General features: G+C 38.7%; 1 protein-coding gene across 1 annotated transcript in view; it reads left to right on the top strand.

The window, feature by feature from the left end:
- Positions 1-24,247, top strand: part of SH3GL2 (SH3 domain containing GRB2 like 2, endophilin A1) — a 214,817-nt gene that overhangs the window by 148,051 nt on the left and 42,519 nt on the right. Inside the window, exons 2-3 of the mRNA XM_058695261.1 lie at positions 9,842-9,910; positions 19,821-19,893. Of these exons, the coding sequence (XP_058551244.1) occupies positions 9,842-9,910; positions 19,821-19,893 (142 nt within the window). The remainder of the gene's footprint in view (positions 1-9,841; positions 9,911-19,820; positions 19,894-24,247) is intronic.

Below are 24,247 nucleotides of genomic sequence, written 5' to 3'. Positions count from 1 at the left end.
AAACTGGTCACAAAGTTTTCTTGCTTACTTTAGGCCCTAAATATTTACTGAGTCCATCCTTAATCTCAGAGTTCTTGGTTCACGTCCTCATCTTCCACCTGTATGATTCTGGTAGCAATCTGACTGGTGTCTTTATCTCCAGTCTCATTTTTTTTTTTTCAAGTAAGTCTTCACTTTGTAATCTAATGATTTAAAAATTGATTTAGCTGCGTCATTCCTCAGCTTAAAGCCTGCTAATGGCTTTCTACTAATGCTGAGATAAAATCTAAGGGCTTATGGTAAGTCACTTTGGAAAACATTTGGGCAGTTTCTTAAAAAGTTTAATATATGTTTACCACAAGACCCAGTGGTTCGACTCCTAGGTTTCTACCCAAAAGAAATAAAAAATGTATCCACATAGACATGTATGCAAATATTCATAGTGGCATTATTCATAATAGCCCCACACTGGAAGCAGTTCAAGTGTCCATCAACAGGAGAATGGATACACAAAATTTGGTATAACCGTGCAGTGGAGTACTGTTCAGCTATAAAATGGAACTCAGCTATTGATACAGGTAACAACATGATGAATCTCAGATGCCTTATGCTTAGAGAAAGAGGCCAGATATTTAAAATTGCCTATTGAGGCATCTGAGTGGCTCAGTCAGTTAAGTGTCTGACTTTGGCTCAGGTCATGATCTCATGGTTCATGGGTTTGAGCCCTGCGTCGGTCTCTGTACTAACAAGCGCAGAGCCTGCTTGGGGTTCTTTCTCCCTCTCTCTCTGTCTCTGCCCTGCTCATTCTCTCTTTCTTTCTTCTCTCTCTCTCTCTCTCTCTCTCTCTCTCTCTCTCTCTCTCAAAAAAAAAAAAAATATATATATATATATATAATAAACTACTGTATGTTTGCATTTATATGGCATTTCTAGAAAAGGTAAAATTATGGAGATGAAAAGCAGATAAGTGGTTGCCTAAGGATGGCAGTGAGCATTGACTGAACATGGGCACTTGGGGTGATGAAACTGTTTAAAGCTAGGTTGTAGTGATGCTTGCACAACTCCATTATTTACTAACACTCAAAACAAAACTGAGGTCTTTGGCATGGCCTAGACGGCCCACTATCACTTGATGTCTCCTTCTTCCTACAACCTCAGTTCTTGTCACACCGTCCTTTATATTCTGATATCTTGCGGCACTGAAATATCTGTACTTTCCTGCAAATACTGTGTTTTTGCTTGTTTGCTTTTTGTCGTGTAGTAGCTTCTACCTGAGAAAGCTTCTTTCTTCATCCTGTGTCTACTTTTCCATCTCACTCTCATTTGAGAATCAGCACAGGTATCAGCTGCAGGAAGGTTTCCCCAGTCTTGACTCCTCATCAAGCTACAACCAAATTGTCTATCCTAGGATCTGATTACAGTCTACTTTTTTTTTTTTTTAATGCACTTGCCCCATTTTATTGGAATGGTTTGTTTATGTATCCATATATCCCACCAAACTGTAAGTTTCCAGAGAGCATGTGCCAAGTCTTAAATTTGCATACAAAACCTCCAGTGCTAACAAACTCCCTGGTACATAGTAGGCATTCAAACTGAGTACTTTTGCATTCATTCCATTTGGTGAATTAAAGTAAAGGTGATTTGTTTTTATTTTTGTTTTTTGTTTTTTTCAGAATGGGATTTGCATCAAAATAACCCTGATTTGGGGGAGGGGGGTAACAAAGCATTTTCTTTTCAAACATTTTGCATGGTATTTTCTCATTTCCAGGAAAAGGAACTTTTCCTGGTTTATTATCTACCTTTGGTGTACTATAAATAGCACTCTACCAGGTAGAAATTGTATCTATTAGTGTTCTCCAGAGAAAAAGAACCAGTGAGATATGTAGGCAGAACTTCTTCTTTCCCAAGATAACCTCAGTTTTGTTCTAAAGACCTTTTAGTTTGTTGATTGGATTAGGCTCAACTGCATTATTAAGGATAATCTCCTTTACTTAAAGTCAACTGATTGTGGATATTAGCCACATCTATAGAATATTCTCACAGCAACACCTAGATCAGTGTTAGACTGAAAAGCTACGTACTATAGACTAGCCAAACTGACACATCAAATTAACCATCACAGAAAAGACATCAAATTTTTCATTGTAAGAGAACTTAGAACTCTCCTGGTTATCTGAGCATACCCTGGGCCTGCCCCATTTTGTGAATGAGGAAACAGAAGCTCAGTGAGTTTGTGGTTTCATTTCACAAAACAGAAAATGGCTTTCCAGTAGTTTCTCCTACAAGTGAAAGCCTAAGGCTACTCCATCTTGCCTTATCAACTGAGTCATCAGACATTAGGTTCTACGTCATTTATTAACAGGGCTGAATTCTCAAGTAAATTACTGGTACCTCTTATTTCTCTTTCTGAGTTCTGTTTTCTTCTCAAGAGAATTTATGACTCAGCTTTAAATAGAACTTTAAAAATAGTACATGACATAATTCTGGCCTCAAGTATAGAGTCTATTTTTAGCACACACTGTCTTTTCGTATTTTGTTCAGTTTCAGTGGCTTATGTGTTGCAGTGGACTATGAAAATGTGTACTTTTTTCCTATCGTCAGAGATGGGAAACTTTATGGAAATATTCTCCCCCTCTGATGGGGGAGAATTACCCTTTCTCTGGTAAGGAACTAGATGATTTGGGAAGTTGAAAAAAAGAGAAATGCTGGTTTTCTTTTATTCTGCACATTTTTTATACTTTTTTTATTTTCTAGAAGACAAAAATAAGGATCATTTGCAAATGACACCATAAGTGATAGTGTAAACGACCTTTCTGAGGAGGGACTGAGGCTCTGCATGAAACTTCTATGATCAATCCTGCTAACGCCCTTTGAAGGGTGTATGCAAGTAATTAGCTACATAGTCTAAGGGAAATTCTCACCTTGGGGAAATAGGGCTTAGAAAGTCACTACTTTTAACCCCAGAGAATCATACCAGACATCATTATAACATGCTGCAAATCAGTTACTACATTTTCCATATAGTATTTGACCAGAAGCAAGATGGGAAGATTGGAAGCTAGAAATAGGGTGAAGTGCTTAACTCACCCAAGCTTATTTTAAAGTTTTTAGCTTCAGATATTTAAAGAAAATCGGTTTTCATCTTCTTGAATTCTTGGGGGCGGGGAGGAGTCGCTAGTTTTTACATTATGCAAGAAGAATCTTTACACTTACCACTATTCAATATACAGATTCTATTTGAGAGTAAGAAATAGAATTAACCCAATTTAGATAGATAAAATGCCTTTAATCATTCTCTAAGAAAATTAGAAGTTTCTGGATGGGAAAAAATACATATTTTTTTGAAATTCACTTCCAAAACATCATGGCATTTAAGCATTCCAATTTAATGACAACTGAGAAAAACTAGTGTGAAACTTATATTCCATGAAGTGAATCCACCCTGCCTTTCAAACATGGGAATACCACCATCTGGAAAAACAAGATCTACTTGTATTTAGCCAAATAATCAAGAAAGTACTGCTGTAATTTTGACTCTCCTGTTTCCTTCTGAATATTTGGTATGTCATCAAGTATAATTTTTATTTTTTGGTACCTTATTAATGAATGATGATTAAAGAACTTTCATGAGTATGGGCTTCTTTTATTTATTACCATAGGTGATGCCTTTCTACAAGTACTGGGAAAACAGTACAGTGTCCCACAGGTGTAGTTATCATAACTTCTTGAAGAACTTGCACATTAATAATGTTGTGCTTTAATGCATTTACATTAAACTTAGTTTTTTTTTAGCCAAATATAAAAAACAACTTAAAATTTTGCCTGTCATATGAGTAAGATCACGTTAAGACATAATAAACCCGTATTTTAATAATGATTATTGATAGTTTATAATGTGCTCTTTATATGTACATTCCAATTTAATTCTTTAAAAAAAAAAAAAAAAAACCCAGTGTTGAATGGTGTTGTTTTTCATTTCTTAGGAGAAGAAATTGAGGCACTAAGAAGTTATGCATCTTCTTTTATATACAACCATTTGGTGTCATTGTCAAGGTCAAATTCATGTCTCAATTCTAAATCCATTTCTAAAATCTTAATTCAAGTGGCTCTCATTGACTTCCTTGTCAATGAGATTTCATTATACATATAAATAATTTTGTTGATCTACAGTGCAGATGGGCAGGATAGTGTATGAGTTCTACTTTTTGCTCTGAACAAACTAGCTGTGATTAACTTATGGAATGTCAAAGTAATTCTGTTTTAATATGAATAAATACATAGTGCAGCACATCATAAAATTATTTTTGATTTTGTAAAAATTTGGGAAAAGTATTATATTACTTTCTCTCATGTGAGGGGATACACACACACACACACACACACATGAACATGTTGGCCTGTGTGTGTATTTATACACACATATGTGCACATGCATATAGACTAGAATACATACATATTTAGAATCAGGATTAATGGGAAGAATATATATTATTGATACTAATTATCATTGTTCCGAAAGTAATTTGGCAGGTGAATGTAGAATGGTTACAATTAGAAGAGAATTTTCTTTAACCTTGGCTATAAATAAACTATCCTTAATTATTAAATTTTCTAATTTTTTGCCTGTTACTGGTAGAGAAAAAGATATTACACTTAGAGGGGAGATTAAACTCTCAGAAAGGAGGTACAGAACCAGTGCTAACTCATAGTTTAGGGTCTTCCTTTAATTAACGTACAATTTTTGATCTTAGGATAATTCATTGAGATCATTTTTTCCACTGGTAATTGAATGTCTACTTTGCAAGCGCTGTGTTAGGTACCACAGTCTCAAACATTTTTAGACAAAGAAGCAGGAGATATGATTGCTGCCTTTAGCATCTTAATATTCAGATGAGCAAAGATCTTCAGCAATTTTATTAATGAAGTGGCTAGTTCCAGGTAGTCCCAACAGATGATATGCTTTATAAAGAATGCATATTAAGTCTAATAACTTCCTGCTAGGTTGGGCAGTCAAGATGACAGAGAAGGTGAAATCTGGGTGAGCATTTTGAATAGTTGGTAGGATTTAAAAAATAGAAAAAGGAAATAGGTCCATGTACAAGGCAGAGGGAATAAACACAGTGCATTTGGTGGATTGTAAAGAAACCTGGCTTTGTATGATGTAAAATAACAGAACTGAACAAAAACAGAGAAGTAGGAAGTAAATCACTTTGCAGGTATATGTGGTATGAATGAATTTGGTATTAAGTCTGATGAATTTCACTGATGTGATTTTTCAAGGAGACCACCGTAAAGGCAGTCAGAAACATGGGAGTTGAGTCATCAGTGTTTAGTAAATGAAACACAATGCAGGGAAGAATCAGAGCTGTAACTAGAGGGGGGTGTCTTCTTCCCAGAGGTGACAGTTAGTATGGAGGAGGATGAGTCATTGTTGGAAAGCAGTGCAGCATCCTCTGGACTGTGAACAGTGGTCATTTATTTAAGCTGTCTCTTGCTACTGGTTCCCTTTGACATTTTTCTTATTTGGTACATGGAGAAAAAATAGCATGAGACAACGCTACTGCAGGCTCAGAATTAAGACTTTTAATTTAAAATGTGAATTGACTGTATTCTTTCTTTTTTTGGAAAGTTGTGCCTTTTGAAATACCATCCTGAGTGAGGTGATAAGTCTTATTTGCCTCACTGTATGCTTTCTCTTGTCAACCTAACATTAATATTTACAAAAAGACATTGTACTTCAGTTTCACAGATCTTAGCTGAGTACCTGTTATGAGGAATACAATGGAGAGTAAGATAGAGGAAGGTGAAATTGCTGGTTTGATTGAAACACAGAGTATATGTAGAGTGTAATAGATAAGATGAGAAGTGTAAGCTCTCGATGTAGTTAAGTGGGTACAGTTGAGAGTTTTGAATAGAGGCGTTGTTTGATGTGTTTGATGTTTTTGTTTTGTTTTGGGTAGCATAGGGGAGTATATTGGCTTATTTGTACTGTTTTGTTTGATTCAAATACCTTTTGCTGATGTTCATTTAAATTTAAAAACAATTTTTTAATGTTTATTTTTGAGAGAGAGAGAGCTGGGGAAGGACAGAGAGAGAGAAACACAGAATCTGAAGCAGGCCTCAGGCTCCCAGCTGTCAGCACAGAGCCTGATGTGGAGCTTGACCTCATGAACCCTGAGATCATGACCTGAGCCAAAGTCCAAAGCTTAACCGACTGAGCCATCTAGGTGCCCCAAAGTTCATTTAAATTTAAATAGGTGATCAATTTCTCAAGTGCTAGCATATTAGCCAAAGTACATTAAACAGTATCCAAAAATATTCAATACTATGAATTCTTGTTTTTTAGGGACCACCTCACTGGAAAATAGTAGGGTGAAATTATTCTTAAGTATATGGTATTAGGTAAGGAAAACAAAATTCATTGTTGGCCAGATAAGATCAGGGAGCCTATATTCCTCACCTTGACTCATTCATAAGAAGATAGAAGTTTTAGTAATGATATTTAAAGATCAGGAGGGGAAATATTTGCTATACTGCTAAGAAATGAGTCAGTGTTATTTAAGCCCACTGTTTAATTCAATGCCTTGATATACTTAGATCCTTTGTGACTTGAAAAGAAGATAGCCCCAAGAACAATGTAGATGTCATTTTGAATATTGCTTTCTCCAAGAATCTAATTAGATAAGAAATTTTTATATCAGCCAACCAATCAGACCAGTACCAGAATCTTAACTGCTAGCCTCATTTAGTATGTTTGGTGAACTGTTTCTCTCAGAGCAGTTCAAAATCAGCTTTTGTAGAGAAGAGAAAGAGCTTCATATCTCTCAATCCAACTTTCTCTCTACCTCTTCCTCCCATACCTGCACTCACACCCACACCCACACCCACACTAAGTATTTTAAACCAAATATTTAAAGCCAATGGACTGATGAGTTGCCCTTGGTGTGAGTCATAGGACTAGTTCTAAATTATTAATGGCCATTGTAATTCCATTTGGTATTCTGTTTGATATAGTGAGTCAGCTATTGTGATGCCAACTTGTTTTTAGATGCAAAAAGGGGGGAAATTAAAATCATTCTCAGGTGAGCATTATGGGATTGAATGTGATATAGGCCTTGTGATTTTGATAAGGGCCGTATTTTATTCCCCAGAGATGATCAGAATGTGATTAACCCAGGATTACCAGGATTTGCTAATGTTACCATAAATGGAGACATTTTTGGCTATTTTTTGGTGACAATTTTGTAAATAAAAATTAAATGTCTCATTCACAGGTCATAGGAGGATCTGTTTTTGACCAAAATGGGATGTTGGGATATAGTGAGTTCCTTGACATTGGAGAAAGGTAAAACTGAGAGTTGGTTGAGGGCTATGCAGTATATATTTTTTGATTTTGTAGGAGTTTGACTAGAGTTTCCAAGCCCAAATTTAACTGAAAACTATGTAATTTAAGAATAATAAGACACAAGAGGGGCTAAATGTGAGCTAAAACTGTCATCTCTGAACAAAGTGAAAGGGAGTAAACCTATAAAAATCACAGTAAAAAATTGTTTGCTGATAGAAAAAATTTGATTATTAATAACCTGTCAGGCCTTTCTATTTCCTGATTTTCTATAACTTAATTCCAAACATTCAGGTCAAGTCACTGGCACTTGGATCCCACTAGAAAGTTCTAAACTGAATTCTGGGACCTCCCTATCCCCATTTCTGGCTTGTTAAAAATCTTTAAGAAAGCAGGCAAAGAAGTTGACTTCTTTCCCAGATCACAGGCTTTTGATTAGGTGGTGTTGATGCTAGGCAAATCCTAGATCTGTATGGACTGCTGAAATAATTGATAACTAGCATCGTTTAGGACACAGGTTAAGTGAGGGTTGATGTCAAGGACCCAGGGTTAAGGCAGTGAATCTAATGGACTTCAGGCAGGGAAGGCCAGCACCATGGACAGCTCCCCCAAACCAGGCTGGGGATGCAAAGGAGTCTATGGTTTAGCTTGGAAAAAATGCATTCAGGTCCTTGTTCCACTTCTTCCTAGCTAACAATCTGTACCATGGATAGGAAATTTAACTTATGCAACCCTCAGTTTTCTCATCTGTGACATGGGAATAATATGTGATCTACATAGTTCTTGTGATGCACGTTATTAGATGACAAATTGCAAGTGAAAGTAGGTGTCAGCTATACAAATGAAAGATATTAATATTGTTTTTATTAACCTTACACTTTTAATAATCGACCTTTATTTACCTACGGTTGTATTATGTTAATGAAAATTGCTGGATTCTTCTCAAGATTTCACACTACAGTTAAAAAAAAAAAAAAAAAAAACAACTGGGGAAACCAGGATACTATAAGCAGGTATATACTTCATTGGTGAGAGAAGGGAACTAGAATTTACCATCTGTCTTGTAGGTTCAGACATAGGTTCTTATACTTGATACACTATTTAATTTTCATAACAACTCTGTGTACCTAGCAAAGAGTAGAGGAGTCTGTCCATGCCATGGCCATTCATCATAACACATTCCTTCTGTTACCTATGCTGGGGTGAAATGGGTGGCATCTGGTATGCAGGTCCTGAGTGGTGATAGAATTCGTACTTTCAGTTTCTCCAATACTAGTCTCTTCTAGAGGTTTTCCTGATAGCAGAAAGCAGGAGTAAAGGAGAGAGAGAGAGACAGAGACAGAGAGAGAGAGAGAGAGAGAGAGAGAGAGAAAGAGAGAGAAGGAGAAAGAAAGAAAGGAATACACTAAAGCCCCCAGCAAGGGAAAATCGGGGCTTCCATTGCCAGGAGACAGAGCTATATATCCAAGGACTCCTTTAGAAGGAGATAAACCAAATTTACAACATGACCCAGGTTGTTACTGAGATTGTTGTAGGTCTGGCCTTGGTGGTGGCCTTCTCTGCAGAGACCTTCAATCCAGCGGTTATTAAAGAAAATAAAAATTCATACTTCAGTATCTGTGTGTGATAACTTTAATACAGTGACATCTTTGTAAAAAGCATCTAACTACCTTTATAATTAGAATATGTTAAGAGCAACAGAAGTCTCGAGTCATTAGCATTTAATATTCCTGCCTTTGATGAAACTAAGGTATTTTTCTTGTGATCCATTCATGAATTTTTATTAGATTTAATTTAAATCTTTATTTCAGAACAAAATAGGATATTTAACTTTTTAATAAACATGAATTCTACATATGGAAAATGACCATTTGAATGCATAAATTAATGAATATAAAATGTATAATAATGGGAATTGATTGGGTAGCAAAGAAATACCCTTAATTTCTTTCTGTAAGGTTTATCTCATGTTTATAAGGATATAGACAGCTACAGGAAGCTTTATAAGATTAGTATTCAAGCCCTTTCATCTGAAGATCAGCTGGGCTGATTTTTTTTTCTTACCAGTTTGATAGATGCTTGTGATCATCTGTTCAATAACCCATGGAGAAATAGATGGAAGAAGTAGCAATTTTCTACCTAGGTAGCATTTTAGATCCATTATCAGAGGGAAATGATAATTGTATGATGCTGTTGTCCCTCAGAACTTTCAAAAGGCAAATGTTAGTGATTAGGTAGTTATATAATGATGTATATAATAAAGAACACTGGGGTTGAAAGCAGAAGAAATAAGTTCAAATTCTTGTTTCAATACCTACTGGGTGCCTGGTCTTTGGCAATTGTTTAAACCTTCTGAGCCACAGTTTCCTCCTATGAAAATAGGACTGTCCCCCATGTCAGAGAATGGCTGTAGGAAAAATAATATTAGATGATGTTTGTGAAAGTGCTTGAAACTGTTAACACACATTTTGAAAAGAAACTTTATTTATAATAATTCTCCTTTTTGCTTGTTTTCTTTAGAAAGTGAGTGAGAAGGTTGGAGGAGCTGAAGGAACCAAGCTGGACGATGACTTCAAAGAGATGGAGCGGGTAAGTCTTGACCCTTAGAGCTCCCTTTAACATAAAATTGTCTAGCATACTGAGAGGGGAAGGGCTCTCCTCTGGTACCTGAAAATGCATCTTGTTATTGTAAAATATACTCTCCTTTTAGTGTATATTTTAAAACAGAAGACGCAAAGTATCCTCTCTTCCCTTTGTACTGAGAACAAAGCTTCAGCAAAGGTGAAATGTCAAAATGTACTTTCCTGGTGGATTTTATCATTAATTTTCCAAATAGGACAACATGAAGTTGTGCTTGAATGGGGGGTGGGATGTGAAGAAAATAGGGGAAGGTGGAAAATGGTGTCCTGAGTGTCTGGGAGAGTTTGAGTCACTGCCTGGCCTTGGTGGACCTCTGGGCAGGGCCATGTGGTGGCAGCAGGTGTGGTGGACAGTACGCATGAAGGGACCTGTGGGCTTGGCCATGGTGCCCTTGAACTGCTTGACCCACAAGTCAGTTTATTGCTCTGAGTCTCTTATTTTTGTGTAAATGTAAAATGAGAATACTAATCCCTAGTTGGGGGACTTGTGTTAAGGATGAAAAATAAGGTAAATCATTTAGCGTTCTGCCTAAAAGCTGATTCTCAGCAGGTGAGGGTGGAGGTGGCAAACAGAATAGCCCATTTCGTTTCTCTTGTAACATCGCTGTATTTTCTCTTTAGAAGGTTCATAGCAAGTCATAATCTAGGCTTATGGTGAAGAGTGTGTGTTGCGTGTTGCAAAGAATTGTTTCTGGTGTTCAACTGATGGGTAAAGGATCTGGCAATACAAACCCTGTACTTGAACAGAGAGGATGTCAAAAGCCTATAGTACCTGGAAAACTGCATTTTTACTTAGGTCACATCAGTTCCAGTAGGCTGCCTCAGTTTTGCCATTTGTGGTCTTTGTGTGAAGAGCCAAAAGAAGAAAGTTGCTTAGGTGCTTTGTACTTTGTCTTTTTCAGTTCTTTCTTTTGAGTTCATTGATGAATTCAGCAAATTCTTATTTTGTGCTTCTATCAGGCAAGCATGTAGGATACAGCAGTGAACAGAATGAGCACGAATTATTAGAAATTAATGTTTCTATAAAAGAAACAGCAAGTAAGAGAGAACAGGACCCATTTGAGTTCCTGGGGGAAAAAAAATGAGTTGCCAAGGGAGAGGGGTCTTATGAGATGAGATTGTGTAGTGTTAATGTAACTGATCATTCTGGCCGAGTTCTTGAGACAGATCTCACTGATAGCACAGGTACCCACTAGAGAGGAGATTTAATACAAGAGTCGTGAGGCCCAACCAGAAGTCTGGGAGTCCAGCCTCTTACACCTAATACCTGATAGCTATTTGCCCCCACTGGGGCAATTAAAATCTGCATTGATCCTTATTTCTCATCTCTGGACAGTTCTCAGTACTGCCCGATGAACCAAAGCTAGTACTCTCTGGTGTTCATAGTTCTGGAAATGGTATTCTACCCCTTTGTTTTCTACAGCATCTGAGAACAGATACTGATACATTTGCCTAGAATGACTGGATTCCTCTATTCCCTGTAATATTGGGGTTCCTCACACCTCATAAGAAGCTGCCCTGTGGGTCTGTTAATTTGCACCAGCTTCTGTCTCCAGCCATTATTTCTTAATCCCCCCCCCCTTCCTTATCCTTTGATTCGTCCCTCTCCCCTCAGGAGAGAATTTATAACATCCTCCCTGGTGCCATGTTGTTAATGACAGATTAGTCAGGCATTGAGGAATTCAGAACCAAGGAGTCAGAATTTGAGTTGAGCTTTCAGCGTCTGCCAGGACTAAAGATAATAAGCTAGGTAGCTCATTGACTAAGCTAAGACAAACTTTCCATTTTTTAAATGGAACTAAAAAGAACAGGAAATTTAGAGAATAGAGTAGAATTTATCACTGAGCAACTAATTAATAAGCCTTTGAATCCATGCCCATCTTGCAAACTAATTGAAATGAAAGAAGATCTTGTATTTTCCTTCAGGCAAAGACTCAAAGGCATCTCTGGGCTCAAAGGTAAGGTTTATTTCTCCTATTTCCTAGAAAATAATTAGTTTCTGAAGCTTTTGTCTCAAAAAAGATATTCCTGGTGGGGGGGAAAACTTTTGCTGATTATTTGAGGAACACACCTTTGGTTTTATATTTGGGTTTATCTCTAAGTAAATTGAGAGATTTACATTTCAGAGCAGTGTGGAAGTTAGTTTATTTCATTTTACTACACATATTTGTTTGTCTTACCTATGGCACTGTGCACATTTTACACTCTACCTATGCTCAATTTGCATTAAAGGTAAAGATTTCTGTGATAACTGGAAAGCACATGCCTTGGATTTGGAATCTCAAATCTTTTCTCTCCTGTTAATTTATTAATGACTCACAAAAATATTTTAGCTCCGCGTTCCCAAGCCTACAGAAGAATCACCTGTCCACAGTCAGTTTTCTGATCATCAGGCATTTTGGGTAAAGAGACCTTTGTTCAGATGCATTCTCAGAGGTGCAGTTAGGCAACAAAATGAAATAAATTAGAGGTTTGCATCAAGCAGCACTAGTTGGAAAGAGAAGTGGGTATTCCTAGATGTTGTTTCTCTAATCAGCCACCCCAGCCACTCTCCTGCCAAGATGCAATAAAATCACACTTGGGTCTCTTAGCACTCACGGCTCCTAGAGCTGATTGGGTGGAACCCTGCAACTCTGTTGTCTCTGCAGGACCCCTGCCTATAGCCACTTCTTTCCTCCCCTTAAATACCTTGCCTAGAATTGTTTATGTTTTAGTTTTAAATGGTATCTGTTGCTTACAAGATATGTTAAATACAGACTAAGGTTCTTACTGTGGTATAGGCATCTTGTAGATATGTTTATTGAGAAGCTGCAGATTTTTTGTCAAGAGGAAGTTCTAGAATTTGAGGATCTGTAATTCCTTCTTAAATCTCCATCTGTTGCTGCAGTGATATTGTGGTTTCGTAGGTGTGTGTGCGTGTGTGTGGTTATATTCATTAATTCATATGGTATATCTGTAAATGCATCCTCCTTGTACAAAGTGTTGTGCTGGGCATCAGGAATACAAAGATGATTAAGGCACAGTTCTTGCCATCAAGGGACTTCCAGTTTTGATGGAAGAAATGTGGCTTACAGGACATGGTGCTTGGCACCCTGTGGAGATTCCCATGGAAGACCTAGCTCAGGTTGGTTAGATTGGTGGAAGCTTCCTAGAGCAGAGGGTGCCTGAGCTAAATGCTACAATTTTCTCTTGCCCTGCATATAGGAGGAGTGTAGTGTCCCTTTTCGCAGCATGAAAAGTATCTTGGGAAATCTCTTTTCTTGAAACCAGAAGAGGTCATATGGTTGGAAATGTGGTTGTATACCACTTCAGTGAGAATGGAATTCTTAAGGGCTGCCTCCAATTTTAAGACAAGCAGGAGGTTGGAGAAGAATGGGAAGAAAGCCGTTCCATGTGAAAGTGTGAAAGAGTGGGTTGTTGGCAGAGTGGGATGTGGGGAAAAGTCAGAAATGAATGTCCATGGTCATCATCTTCATACACTTAATTAGTCATTGGGTGGAGGGGGGTTGTTACAGCTTTCTATCCAACTCCAAGTGGTAGAAATAGAATTAATGAGTAGGAACTGTGAAGAGATAGAGTCAGGCTCAATGTATGAAAGAACTTCTGGTTCTCAGAGCTGCTTAAAAAAAGGAAGCCATGGCTATAACTGAATTCCCCGTCCTTGTCCATGTTTAAGCAGAGGCTAAAATCACCTTGTCAAGTGGTGTGAAGCACACTCGTCATCATCTCTTGAGTATTGTGGCAATTAATTTGGAACTAATAATGGCACATTTAAATAATACCACTGGATTGAACTCTGGCGATTTATCTCAAATGAAGAAGGAAGGAGTAGAGTCTGGGCCAGCACACTCAGAGTAAAACATATGTGAGCACACCCTTTGGAGTCTGTCATGACTGTGAATGTCTTTTTTCATGGACGTGGTGGTAAAACAGAAGGTGTGGATGACTGTACTAAGACCCTCACTCACTGGTATACTTGTAAGATGGGTAAGAGCCCCAGACAAGATGAGCTCTAAAAACAGCTTTCTGGTGATCCTGAAATTCAGGGAAGTCAAGGTTCTTCTCAGCTGTGTGTTTACAATATACTTCCATGCTGATACTCATTAAAGGTAATGCCTGTGAAGATTAGCAAAAAAATACGTTGGGGAAATCTCAGCCTAATGCCTTGTTTATTTTTGTTTTTCAACACACTATTAATCAGGCTTTCCAAATACCAGATAACTGCTAGAAAGCAGAGCAATTTGGGAACAGGTACATTAATTCTTCTGAGCCAGTAGGGAACTATTAAAACATCCTTATTGGGCCAGCCTGTATCTTACTGCCAGACAAACTTTCCCAGGGTACTGATTCCATTATGTCTCTGTGACTTGCTTAATTAGGTGTCTCATTCAGGGTTCTCATTAAGTGGGTACGTGTGCATTCTTAAAAGGTTCATTTTCTTAACTTCAGTGATAGAAAAATTAAGATTTTCAAAAGATTTAGTGTTCATATGGCATGTAACTGTGAGTTACGCCATGTCCGAGTGGATGCTTAATTCATCTGTTTATTATTGATCACCAAACCTACACACCGTCCTGCTCCGTTTTAAGATCTTTTAATTTTTTTTTCTTAAACTCTGCTCCTGCCTCCCTGTGACAGCATCTGGGATGATGGAGTATCTGACAGTATAAAGTCATATCTTTAATTCTTTTTTTGCCCCACAAAGAATGCTGTATAGTCCGTGTGTGTTGCCAGCTAAGTTCAGGATGCAATGTCTACTTTTTCTCTAGTGGAAAAGGTAATATTCAGATGCCTCAGAACAAAATCATATTCTAGTCAATGTGGTGCCTTTTGGTTCTGTTGTGTCTTATCTCTCGAGGCTGGGGAAGCTGATGAAATGTTCAGCATCCATAGATTCACTGTGGCACACATTGGTGAAAATAGAACCTTAGCAAGGGATTGGCAGACTTCTTCTGTAAGCATATTAGGCTTTGTGGGTCAGAGAGCTTCTGTAGCCTCTGTTGAAACTTCTTATCTCCACTATTGAAGAGCAAAAGCAATTATTGATGGTGCCTAAAAGGAATGAGCATAGCTGTGTTCCAATCAAATTTATTTAAAGACACTGAAATTTGAATTTCATGTCATTATTATGTGCAATGAAATGGTAGTCTCCTTTTGAATTTTCCCAATCATTTAAAAATATAAAAACAGCTAGTGACCCAGATTTAGCCCACTGGCCATAGTTTGCCAACTCTTGCTTTTCTTGATGAAGAAAAATGTTATAGTGAGTACAGCAGGTTAAGAGAGCTATTTTTCTCCCTACCCAAAGTTGTAAATCACAAGACTAGATCGTGGAGGGAGAACCTTCTGATTCTAAAGTATGAGCGTTGCTAAAATCCTGGTATTTTTTTTTTTTTTTTTTTTTAAATTTTTTTTTTTTTTTTTAACGTTTATTTATTCTTGAGACAGAGAGAGACAGAGCATGAACGGGGAAGGGGCAGAGAGAGAGGGAGACACAGAATCGGAAGCAGGCTCCAGGCTCCGAGCCATCAGCCCAGAGCCCGACGCGGGGCTCGAACTCACGGACCGCGAGATCGTGACCTGAGCCGAAGTCGGACGCTCAACCGACTGAGCCACCCAGGCGCCCCGCTAAAATCCTGGTATTGAGAAAATTGAGGAAAAATGACCAGAAGAATATATGTCTATGCTTTTACCTTCAGAAAAAAACTTACATTGAGTTTTTATGTCCTGAAAACATGCCTATTTTAATACATATTTAGTTTCACCTCTAAACAGCCTTCCCTAATGACTCCCTACCACCATCCAGACAAAGTTAGTTAAAGAAATGCTCAGGAGCTCACAGGAATGGAAGTTGTAATTTAGGATGCATCAAAACTTTTTTTCAGGTAATCGAAAAATTTGGGAGTTGAGGAAATCTTTAACTGTATAAGTTCAGAGCTAAACTGTTGTCCTCAAATGGGAATGAGCCCTTGAAAGGTATGATAAATTACTTAAGTGGAAATCTTAGTACATATTAATTATATCGGGCCTATTAATAAGAGAATATGTGCTTGGACAAATCCAGTTTAAGTATATATATAGCTTCCTAGCAAGTACCTAATAAGTCATACTCAAGGTTCTCACAGAGTACTGACCCCTCAGCCTTTCTATGACCACCAAAACACAGCATAGTTTATCAGAAAGACTCTGAGACATTCTTAGCAATGACACAAATGGAAAGAAGCTAGAATTTGGTCAGCCTCCTACCTGCAGATGGCCATTAGTCTGTTTAGTTCCTCCGTCAGTCTTTCTTAGAAAATCTCTGACCCATGACCTTTGAACTACTTTTCTTCCCGTCATAGCTATAATGGGTCTGTGACCTCAGATAGTTTATTTCCGTTCTCCGAGTTCAGACTTGCACATTTAAAACATCAAGGCTTTGGATTAGATGCTCTTGTAGTCTCTGTTCTTTATCAAGTGACATCTGTCAGAGTAAAATCAAGAGCAAGAGCTAGTGAATGAATTTGCTGATAAGCTGTTCTCTGTTTGAGATATTTCTTGTGAACGCTGTATATAAGTAAATATATTGGATGAAGTTGTTTTCAGAAGTGGATTTCAAGTGAATTTTGTTTTATGATCTGATCAAATGGGTTTGGCTAGAGCTTGTTTTATGGTGATATATAGCTTAGGTAACTAAAAGTGTTGAAGGAATCTGCCTTGTTGGGCAGAAAAAGTCTATAACGATCTCAGGGTGGCATGGACTCCTTCGTGGAAGTTCCCTGTCAAACCACAGGGAACACTGGATAGTTTTTATTCCTACTTCCCTTTGAAGATTGATTTCCACACTGGGAACCAAACTTAATACTTGAATATTGGCATCGCTGTTCTGTGTCTCCCCTGAGACCACTGGCATTTGCCAAGCTAGTGGCTCTATTAATAGAGCCTGAGTAGTTGAGCTGTGTATTTAAAGAGCCCAGAAGGGAAAGGGGGTTCCATACCCCAAATCAGAACCATTTTGCACACCTTCCTTGCTGACCACTCTGTGGACCACTCCAAATATGCACTTCTGGTATCCATCCTCTGTAGAGAAGCCTGTGTAACTCAGGGCTTGTAGCCAAACAGCTCAGTGTCGGAGAGCCTCCCTTTTGCAGATGCCCAGGGTAGAATAGTTCTTGTGAATGAAGTTTCCACAGACTTTGATGACTTAAAAAAAACACCACCACCAAAAAACCCCCCAGAAGATGGGATGGCAGGTGTTCCCCTCCTGCTCCTGTGTTGTTGGCCACTACTAGATCCCCAGCCCCATCTGGGGGATGTTATAAAGAGGCTTGCAGCTCTGACTTGTGCTCTTCCTTCTTTTGGGAGATGTTTCTGTTCCTTGTCCTTCTATGGGGAGCTTATTCTTACAAAAAGTTACAGTGTGGTACTTAAGAACACTATCTCTAGAGCCATAGTTGGGTAAGTTTGTTAACCTCTCTGTATCTATTTCACAGGGTTTCTTAGAATTAAATTGTAAAGGTATTTAAAATTCTTAGAATGATTTCTGACAAGTAGAAAACACTTTATGATGATGCTGAGCATAATTATGATTGAGGGCAGATATGGGGGAAAGTTAGAAGTGGTTAGCATCCTAGTAGCAGATGACTTCAGAATATCAAATGGTCAGTTCCTCTGGTTCACTCTCTTAGACACCTTGAACTTTAGAATTGTTTCCTCCCATCATAGCCACACAGGATCTTTGGATACACGTTTGACATCCAATTCCCTTATCCCTATCATGTAGTCTTTAGGAGATCTGCGTTTTCCTCCTGTCATGAATGTAACCTGGACTTTTAGCATGTTTGTTGTGCACACAACCCTTAATTCACTTCCATGACATTGAGTACATAGTGGTTGATTGGTATTCTGCTAATACTGCCAGTACTTCCACATATGGCCATGCAAGTCCTGTACTGCACAACTCCAGGGAACCCCTGCCCGCTGTAGTACTAAACACTACTTGGTACATGGTCACACTTAAGGCATATTCCTAACTCAAGTCAGCCAGAAGGACATGGTGCATGTCCTATGAGACAGGCATCTCTTAAATAGGAGTGTTTCTTGAGGTAATTTTATCCCATGATAATCCCACAAGAAAAGTGTTCTCCTCTGTTAATTACAATAATAGGAAACTCCTTACACACACAACAATATGACTGCCATAGAATAGGAAATTATTAAGTATTGAAAAACCAAACTGAAAGATAAAATCTTCTGATGGTTTATGGTTTGGTTTCTGATTATGAAAGATACTTAACCCATCGATAAAAGGCTGATTTTATTTTTTTTTATTTTTATTTTTTATTTTTTTTAACGTTTATTTATTTTTGAGACAGAGAGAGACAGAGCATGAACAGGGGAGGGGCAGAGAGAGAGGAAGACGCAGAATCTGAAGCAGGCTCCAGGCTCTGAGCTGTCAGCACAGAGCCCGACGCGGGGCTCGAACTCACAGACCGTGAGATCATGACCTGAGCCAAAGTCGGACGCTTAACCGACAAAGCCACCCAGGCGCCCCAAAAGGCTGATTTTATATGTAGGTGTATAGTATGTTACTCAAAAATTTCTTGGAATTGAGAGAGGAGCTCTTGAACTCCAGTTAAAACATAACAGTAAAATCCCCGTGGGCTTAATTGATATCTGCAATTCTACCATCAAAAATTTCTTTCACGCCTATCTATATCATTTATCCCACACATGTACCTTGGATAGGAGGATGTATTTGTTTTTGTCAGTAATGTACCCTGTAGAGTGAGTGAGTGGACCACCCATGTTGATAAGGAAAGCATTTTATGGGGAAATGTGGAGTGGATCCACACAGACTCTTCATGTAGGGAGGAGGGCCCAACAGAGGACATGCTGACCTGCTGAATGCAAATGCTGACCATTCAAAATTTTCAGATACAGACTGTAGGATTGGGATTTTTATTTGGAATGAACCAAAAATTCAAGGATTGATTAGAAGTGTTTGCTCAAAAGTTTTATATACTTAGGATATCCTCAGAAGTTAAATAAAAATGTTCTATCTCGTACTTGAATAAACAGAGTTGATACTGCATTTTTCTTTCTTTCAGCCCCCAAACCTGTCACCATGCCTGGCCTACTGTAGACATCCCATAAATGCCTCTGGAACAAAATATGATTCATGATCTCCACCTTTTCTTTTTCTTTCTTTTTTTTTTTTTTTTTTTTTTTACCTTTTTAACTTTTATTTATATTTATTTTATACTGAATTGATTATTGGGCCATATGTGTTTGTTTCTTTAGTTTTTTTCCCTGAGATGTGTGTGTGTGTGTGTGTGTGTGTGTGTGTGTGTGTGTGTGTGTACACACACCTGTGCGCATGCAACGTCCTCTTCTGGTTTAGGAATAGTTTGCTCTTTTTAGTAAGAATTATCTCACTGCAGCAGAGTGAGCTCATGTAGGGGTTAATATGACTATGAGCTCTATAAAGTGAATATAAAGATTTTAACCTCTTGATTTGCATGATTTTTGGGGGGTTTCTGGGTCAAGTTAAGAGTAGACCATTTTCAGAGACGACCTCAGGCCACTTAGGGGAAGAGGAAGCCATCTCCACCTTATTTTGCCAGAAGATAGTGAAGTATATTTTGAAACAAATTTTAGGAAATTCCAGATTCCTCTTTGAATAAACAGGGTTTCCACATCTTGATGGAGCTGAGCTGAATGCAAAGCCATTCTTCCTACTGGAGCATCTCCAGCCCCTCACTGTCCACTGCAGGACTGGTTCTGTTGCTGCACCAGTGGTTGTAGATCTACTCAAGCAAGAGCTAAGGTGCTAAAGTGAATAATTCTTGTGACTTAGAATATTTATTTTCTTATTTCAGAAAGTGGATGTCACCAGCAGGGCTGTGATGGAAATAATGACTAAAACAATTGAATACCTTCAACCCAATCCAGGTAAGGGACCACTTTATATATTCAGGGTATCCCTCCAGGTAACTTGTAGTTTCTCTTTAATAGACATTTAAGTTTGGTGTGCTTCTACTTTCTCAGCCCACCTTTCTGGAGGGCTTGGTATATGGCATTTTGAGGAGGGAGGACTTTTTAAGGCTCACACTGAGGTAACTGAAGGAGTTTGTCATATTTTATCTGACTCTAGGATATTTAGCAATTGGTATAGCATGGACAGCTTGGAAGCCACATCATGTCAGGGTAGCCACAAGCTGTTAGTAACCAGACTTTAATTTGCAAGGGATGGTAAGAAAAAAACGGGATAATTTTAAGATATGGTACAGCTATTCCTATAAGGTGTGAAAGAGTAAAAATTTTTTGTGAAATACAGAGGGTTTCTTTCATACAGCATCACTAAAGTTTTTGGAGGGTTGTTCCTAATTCCAGTTCTTCTCCCAGTACATTGCAGGTCAGCATTTGTTTCTGCTAACTTGTTACACTCTCAGAGAAGGAAGTTTTAATAGAGATAATGGATCTACCCCTTGAAAAGAGAACCAGGCAGAACTGGGCAGTGTCTATAGGCACAAGGTATAACAAAGCAAAACAGCCACTGTCATCGACCTCCTCACTACTCTTCCTGACATCAGTTCCTAACTTAGAACTGATAGAAGCTTGAAGCAAGGCTGGATGTATATATGTGAAAAGTATGAATATTTAGAAAACTGCTGCTTTCTTTTGGGACTAGTTTCTTTGGGAGTTTCAGGCTGGGAGGCTGGTGTATTTGGTGGTCCTAGGGAAGATGGTCTAGATACTGTGTCAGCCCTAGTGTGTTTGGATACAGAGCGTTGGTGGGCAAGAGATGAAAAAAGGAGGTGTGGGGTAAGAGTGGGCAAGTGCAATAGTAAGTGCTGACCATCTCTACTGCCTCCTGCTGCTGACTGAGCTCTCATTCAACCTTTATTTACCTGTGACAGCACAGCTGCTGTTTCAAAAGATGAACACATTCTTGATTGTTTTTTCTTCTTAAAATACATCAGAGATGGGAATATACACGGAAGGAAAATACAGAAGGAAATACAGTATCCTGTAGGGTTGAGGAATTTAACTGATTGCGAACCAGATGGTTAGCAAATAAGGCAAAGAATACCAAAAAATGAAGTTTCTAAGTTTTACCAGAGCCTTCTTTATGACCATTATATTCTGCAGAGATGCAAGGATCTCTCAGATGTTCATTTATGCCATACTATTCCTATCACAACCGTGACAGGTCAGGATCTGAAGAGAGCTGGCTGCTCCACCTGCCTCACCATAAGGGATCAGTGCATAAGGGCAAGAAGTTTGTGTCTTCATCTTGGCCCAGAACTTTTGAAGTACTCTCTGATCTCCTGGGATTTACACATGACTTGTGCTGGTAACTCAGTGTGGGGCTAAGATAATGATAGGGTAAGGGAGGGAGAATATACTGTTTATTGCGCATTAATGCATTTGTAAGACAGTGCTAATTATTTACACTGTGTCAACTCTACAAGTGACCATTTTTTTTCTGATTGTAAAAATAAAGCACAGGTGAACAATTCATAGTTATGGAAAAGAGACTAAAAATCCATTGTAACATAAATCTGTAGTGTAAGCCCATCAGTGTTCCTGAGTATAATGGAACTCTGTTGTAGGTGGGTACAGTGTGTTGAATGGTATGCCCCCTCAAAATTCAAGGCCACCCAGAATCTCAGAATATAAGCCTATTTGAAAATAGGGTCTTTTCATATGTTACTTAGTGATCTTGAGATGAACTCATTCTGGAGTCAGAGTGGGCCCTACATAAAATGACTCGTGTCTTGATAAGAAGAGAAAACACAGAGACATGGGAAAGAAAGCCAATGTGAAGTGGAGGCTGAGATTGGAGTGGTGTGGCCACAAACCGAGGAATTCCAGGAGCCACCAGAAGGTGGAAGAGGCAAGGAAAGGATTCTCCCAGAGAGCCTGGGAGGTGTCCTGCAGACGCCTTGATTTCAGGCTTCTGGCCTCTTGAACCGTGAGAGAGTCAATTCAGTGTGTTGACTCACACAGTGTGTGGCAAGTTGTTATGCTAGCCCTAGAAAACGAATACAGTAGGCTAGCCTTATTTTCTGCAGGAAAAAACAAGGGCCCAAGAATTTAAGAAACTTTCCCAAAGTCGCACACTTAGAAGAGGATGGAGGCAGAATTGGAACCCAGGTCAGAGTGAGTACAATAGAAATTCAGAAAGGAGACAAACTATGGGATTGAGACTCATTTTAATAAAAAAGATTACAGGAAGAAGTAATGGGAAAGATAAGGATTTTTATTTTTTTTTTTATTTTTTTTTTTTCATTTTTTTTTTTTCAACATTTTTTTAAATTTATTTTTGGGACAGAGAGAGACAGAGCATGAACGGGGGAGGGGCAGAGAGAGAGGGAGACACAGAATCGGAAACAGGCTCCAGGCTCCGAGCCATCAGCCCAGAGCCTGACGCGGGGCTCGAACTCACGGACCGCGAGATCGTGACCTGGCTGAAGTCGGACGCTTAACCGACTGCGCCACCCAGGCGCCCCAAGGATTTTTAAAAATGACATTTTTAGTAAAATGTTGAATGTGCTGATTAACTGTCAACATGTTTTATGGCCATTTGAAATTTGAATACACATTTGGCACCAAGAAGAACAATAAAGGCCATCACCGGAAAATCCCAGTTTGGTTTTAGAAAAGGAGTTATTGGGATGCCTGGGTGGCTCAGTCAGATAAGCATTCAACTCTTGATTTCTGCTCAGGTCATGAGCTCATGGTTCAGGAGTTTAAGCGTCTCTTCAGGCTCTGTGCTGACAGTGTGGAACCTGCTTGGGATTCTATGTCTCACCGCCCCCCAGCCCCTAACCCCACTAACTTGTGTGCTTGCTCGCTCTCTCTCTCTCTCTCAAAAATAAACTTAAAAAAAAAAAAAAAAAAAGCAGTTATATATGGGCAGGCCACCGAAGTGTCACCCAGAGGAGTTGAGAACAAAACACAATTTCATATAGTTATTCTGTAGAATTTAGACAATCTGTATTTAATTGTTCTATGATAGATATGATTTACTTCCTCCCTGAATCTCTCACCCTAAGAGCAGACACTTGGCTGAAGCACTTTTGAAAAGTACATTAGTTCGCTATTCAAGTGTCCTTGACAAAGGTATGTAGTACTCTAGCAAACACGCAGGCACCCAGTCATTAGGTACAGAAGAGCAGAGAGAATATTCTCAACTCATATGGTTTGGTAAATACTTTGACCACTCAGCCTCTCAATGATCCTAGGAGCTGGGTCAACCAATATGTATCACTAGAGGCTGGTCCTGAATAAGCAAGATCGAGCTTGGGTCAGGGCAGAGACTGATGACAACCAACAGATTTACATGGACAGGCTGGTAGATTCAGTGGAAATTCATGCTTTGAAGGTACTTTGAGAATATCTTCCATTAGATTAATATTCTGAGATATGTTCTGGCTTTCAGATCTTGTGGGTTGTGGAGCATATACATCTTTAATATTTGTAAAACCCAGTTCGTATTGAAATGATGACCAAAGAGAGTTTGATTAATTTTCATGAATCTATAAATTTGCTCTACACTGTGTTTGCCCATATCCACTCTTACCCATTTCTGGAGTGAGATTTTTAAAAGGTACTTGCGATCACATAATTATTTTGCATAAAACCCTTCAATGGGTTTTCATTGCTTTTAGGACTAAGTTTAAAATTTCTAACTTGACTTAAAGGTCCCTCCCTGCATGGTCAGTTTGCCCTTTCCCCTCCACCTTGCAGGTAAATAGTACCCTCAGATCCAGGATAAAGGTCATTTAAAAGCCTTCCTTGACCCCTGGACTAGTTAGGTTCCCTTGTCAACTTCCCTGTCACGATTCCAGCTGCTTTTCCCTGGTGGCACATGCCATACTTACTGTAGACGTGTGTGATGTGTGTACTTTTGTTTGTCTTCCTCTGTAAGGGCAGGACTGTGCCTGTCTTATCTCCACATCCCCAGCCCCCAGCTCTGTTCCAGACAGCAGTGGCACTAGGGTATTTGAACAAATAAATGATGAAACACAGTTGACAATCATTGGCTAATGTGATAAAACTGCTGTAATATAAAGAGAAGGAAAAGCTCTTCCTTTTCCCTCAACCATCGGCTCTACCTGTGTTACTAACACTTAGCAGATGCATTTATTTTTATGCAAAGGCCAACTTTAGATGCATTAGGGGTAGAAACCAGGACCAAGATTGGGCCCCTGCCCTCTGATACCTCACAGCCTAATAGCATAAGATACATACACCCTGAGGAGAGCAGTCTAGAGGGCTTCACAGATAATTCCTTCTG

This window comes from Neofelis nebulosa, chromosome 12 (assembly GCF_028018385.1).
Source record: "Neofelis nebulosa isolate mNeoNeb1 chromosome 12, mNeoNeb1.pri, whole genome shotgun sequence".
Classification (NCBI taxonomy): domain Eukaryota; kingdom Metazoa; phylum Chordata; class Mammalia; order Carnivora; family Felidae; genus Neofelis; species Neofelis nebulosa.
Note: the sequence above shows the minus strand (reverse complement) of the source record. Positions and strands in the feature narration are given on the sequence as shown.